This window comes from Otolemur garnettii, unplaced genomic scaffold (genome assembly GCF_000181295.1).
Source record: "Otolemur garnettii isolate 467f Iridium unplaced genomic scaffold, OtoGar3 scaffold00009, whole genome shotgun sequence".
NCBI lineage: Eukaryota > Metazoa > Chordata > Mammalia > Primates > Galagidae > Otolemur > Otolemur garnettii.
Window position 1 is genome coordinate 5,023,545 of NW_003852404.1, and position 3,298 is coordinate 5,026,842.

The 3,298-nt window shown below is 47.1% G+C and overlaps 1 protein-coding gene across 1 annotated transcript in view; it reads right to left on the minus strand.

The window, feature by feature from the left end:
- LOC100953834 (calcium-dependent phospholipase A2) overlaps positions 1–3,298 on the minus strand; it is a 7,280-nt gene that overhangs the window by 3,116 nt on the left and 866 nt on the right. Inside the window, exon 2 of the mRNA XM_003783977.2 lies at positions 2,112–2,256. Within this exon, the coding sequence (XP_003784025.1) occupies positions 2,112–2,256 (145 nt within the window). The remainder of the gene's footprint in view (positions 1–2,111; positions 2,257–3,298) is intronic.

Here is a 3,298-nt window from a genome sequence, read left to right on the forward strand (position 1 = left end):
AAGTTCTTTTTATTTATTTGCAGAAAAATTGAGAAGATTGTACAGGTGAAATAGCCAGGTTCCCCAATTTTATGTATTTATTCTTTTAGAGACAGAGTCTCTCTGTTGCCCTAGGTAGAGGGTTGTGGCATCATAGCTTACAGCAACCTCAAACTCCTTGGTTCAAGCAATCCTCTTGCCTCAGCCACCCTAGTAGCCAGGACTACAAGCACCCTCCACAATGCCCAGCTAGTTTTTTTCTATTTTTAGTAGAGACTGGGGTCTCACTCTTGCTCAGGCTGGTCTTGAACTCCCAAGCTCAAGCAGTCCACTCACTTAGGCCTTTCAGAGTGCTGGGATTACAGGTGGGAGCCACCGTGCCCGGCCTACTTTCCCCTATAACTAACAATTTATATTAGTATGATACATTTGTTGCAATTAACAAACTGATATTGATATATTATTAAGTAAATAATTATTACATAATTAACTAAATAATAATAGTAATCATTATTATTTCACTAAGTGCGAAAAGGTCCACGTTTTTTTTTTTGAAGACAGAGCCTCAAGCTGTTGCCCTGGGCAGAGTGCCGTGGCATCACGGCTCACAGCAACTTCCAACTCCTGGGCTCAAGCGAGTCTCCTGCCTCCACCTCCCAAGTAGCTGGAACTACTGGCACCCACCACAACGCCTGGCTATTTTTTGGTTGTAGCCATTATTGTTGTTTGGCGGGCCTGGGCTGGATTCGAACCCGCCACCTTAGGTGTATGTGGCTGGCGCCTTAGCCGCTTGAGCCACGGGCGCCAAGCCAAGGTCCACATTTTATTCATATTTCTCTAGTTTTTACCTGGTGTCCATTTTCTGTTCCAGGGTCCTGTCTAGGATTCCAAATTACAGTTAACTTTCATACCTTTTTCTTTGCAGTTTTTTTTGGCTGGGGACAGGCTTGAACCCACCACCTCTGGTATATGGGCCAATGCCCTACTCCTTGAGCCACAGGTGCCTAGTTTTTGAATCTTTTTAGGCTCCTCCTGGTTGTGACAGTTTGTCACATTTTCCTTGGTGTAGGTGACTTGATGGCTGTGAGCAGTGCTGGCCAGGGATTGGTCTGGTGTTTTTCTCTCCCGATAAGACTGGGGTTTGGGTTACTTACTTTGCTTCTCAAGTTGTTTCTGCCCTGGCCATGCAGTACCTTTTCAATGGGCTCTCACGTCCCTTGACATATCCTTGTCGATGTGGAGTTTTGTTTTGTTTCGTTTGAGCACTTATTTTTTGGCACTACCTGGCAATCGTATAGTTTAGTTTGCAAACTCATCCTAGAAAAAGTGCTGTGTACCTCCTTGCTGAATATCACTAGAGTCCTCTTCTAAGTACTCCCCTTGGGAAGCTACGCACCCACGCCAGTGCCTAGTCCACCCCTCAGAGCAGTTTTGGAACTCTTTTTCTTCCATTATGTGTCTAGTGATATCAGAAAGATTAGCCCAACAGGGTGTGTTTTACAAAGAACAATGTCTCCCATTCAACATGTTGTTCTAGAACCTATTCCTAATCGAGAATGGCACCTAAGTCCCCTCCCTTTAAAAGCCTTCGTGACGGCCTCAACCAAGAGTATTGTGATACGATGGAATTTTGGAGGCTGACCATATAAGCACTGTAACCTTTGGCCTTGCAGCTGGGGACACACTCTTGGAATTCAAGAGTCACCAGGCTGCGAGGAAGTCCAGGCATCCTTACAGGGGACTTCATTAGAGGAACTGAGGGTTCTGGCCCACTCTCAGGCCAGGAGAGTGCAGCAACCTGCCAGGCACAGGAGGGCCCATCTGGAGAGCAGATCATCCAGCCCCAGCTGAGCTGTCTGAGCCAAAGCTGGGTAGAGCAGGGATAAGCCCTACCCTCAAGGCAGATTCATAAGTAAAGTGATTGTTGCTGTTTTAAGCCACTACATTGAGGACCATTTGTTGTCTGATACTGACACCTTAGGCCCCGGAGATCTTGGGATTGCCAGTTAAGTTTCTTATCTCTGTATTGGTGCTTTAATGATCTTCTTCGAGAATTAACATGAAATCGAGTGACAGAATGCGGGTGCAGAGCCTGGAGCACACACGCAGGGCAGATATGGGGATCAGCTCACCAATCAGTGGCGTCCTTGGGGGTTCCTCGGCCACCCCAGCCACAGTAACAGCCGTAGAAGCCATAGTTCCTCAGGGCATTCTTTCCTGTCACATCCTTAATCATCGCCTGTAGTTCCAGCAAGCCTCCTGGCACAGTGGGTACACCTGAAAAGACAGCCCATGTCCTCGGGTGACACCTGGGCAGCCCTGCCCCTGGGTGTCTCCTGCCCTTTCAGCCCCTACCCCCTGGGGCTCAGAAGGACCCGGCTGTCCCTTTTTCTTCTCCCAATTAGTGGGAAGGGCAGCGCAAGCAGTGGTTAAGAGTTTGATTTGAAAAAGTGAGCAGACCCAGGTTCAAACCCTGATTCTGCCATTAATTAAAAGGATGATGATGAACAGACTTAATTTTATTCCCTCAGAGCCTCAGTTTCCTCAACTGGAAAATGGGGACCTAAATTTAGCAGTCACCTCGTGGAGTTGTTATGAGGATGAAAATAAGACAAAGTCTATAAATTTTGAGCACAGTAGCAATAGACAGTAAGTGCCCAAGTCATATTAGGGGTCACACATGTGGTGTCTGTACAAAGCAGACAGACAGGAGCTTCCTGTCACCCCCACATTCCCTTCCTCCTGACACCTTTTAGAATATAAGGCCGACAATCTTGAAGCAGGAGGGGACCCTTAGAAATCATTGAGTCACCAGGCGCGGTGGCTCACGCCTATAATCCCAGCACTGTGGGAGGCTGAGGAGGAGAAACGCTGGAGCTCAGGAGTTTGAGACTCGCCTGAGCGAAAGTGAGACCCCTACTCATGAAAAAAAATGAAAAAACCCAGCCGGGCGCCGTGGCAAGCGCCTGTAATCCCAGTGGCTTCTGGAGACTGAGGCAGCAGGATGCCCATAAGCCAGGAGTCTGAGGTTGCAGTGAACTACCAAGCCGCTGCACTCTGCTCAGGGGGACAGGGTGGGACTCTGTCTTGACAAAAAAAAAAAAAGAAAGAAAGAAAGAAAGAGAAAGAAAGAAGAGGAAAAATAAGCAACGAAATAAAATAAAATAACAAAAAAATAAATAAATAAAAAAGAAATCATTGAGTCAGGACGGCACCTGTGGCTCAAAAGGATAGGACGCTGGCCCCATATGCTGGAGGTGGCGGGTTCAAACCCAGCCCTGGCCAAAAAAAAAAAAAAAAAGAAAGAAAGAAAGAGAAA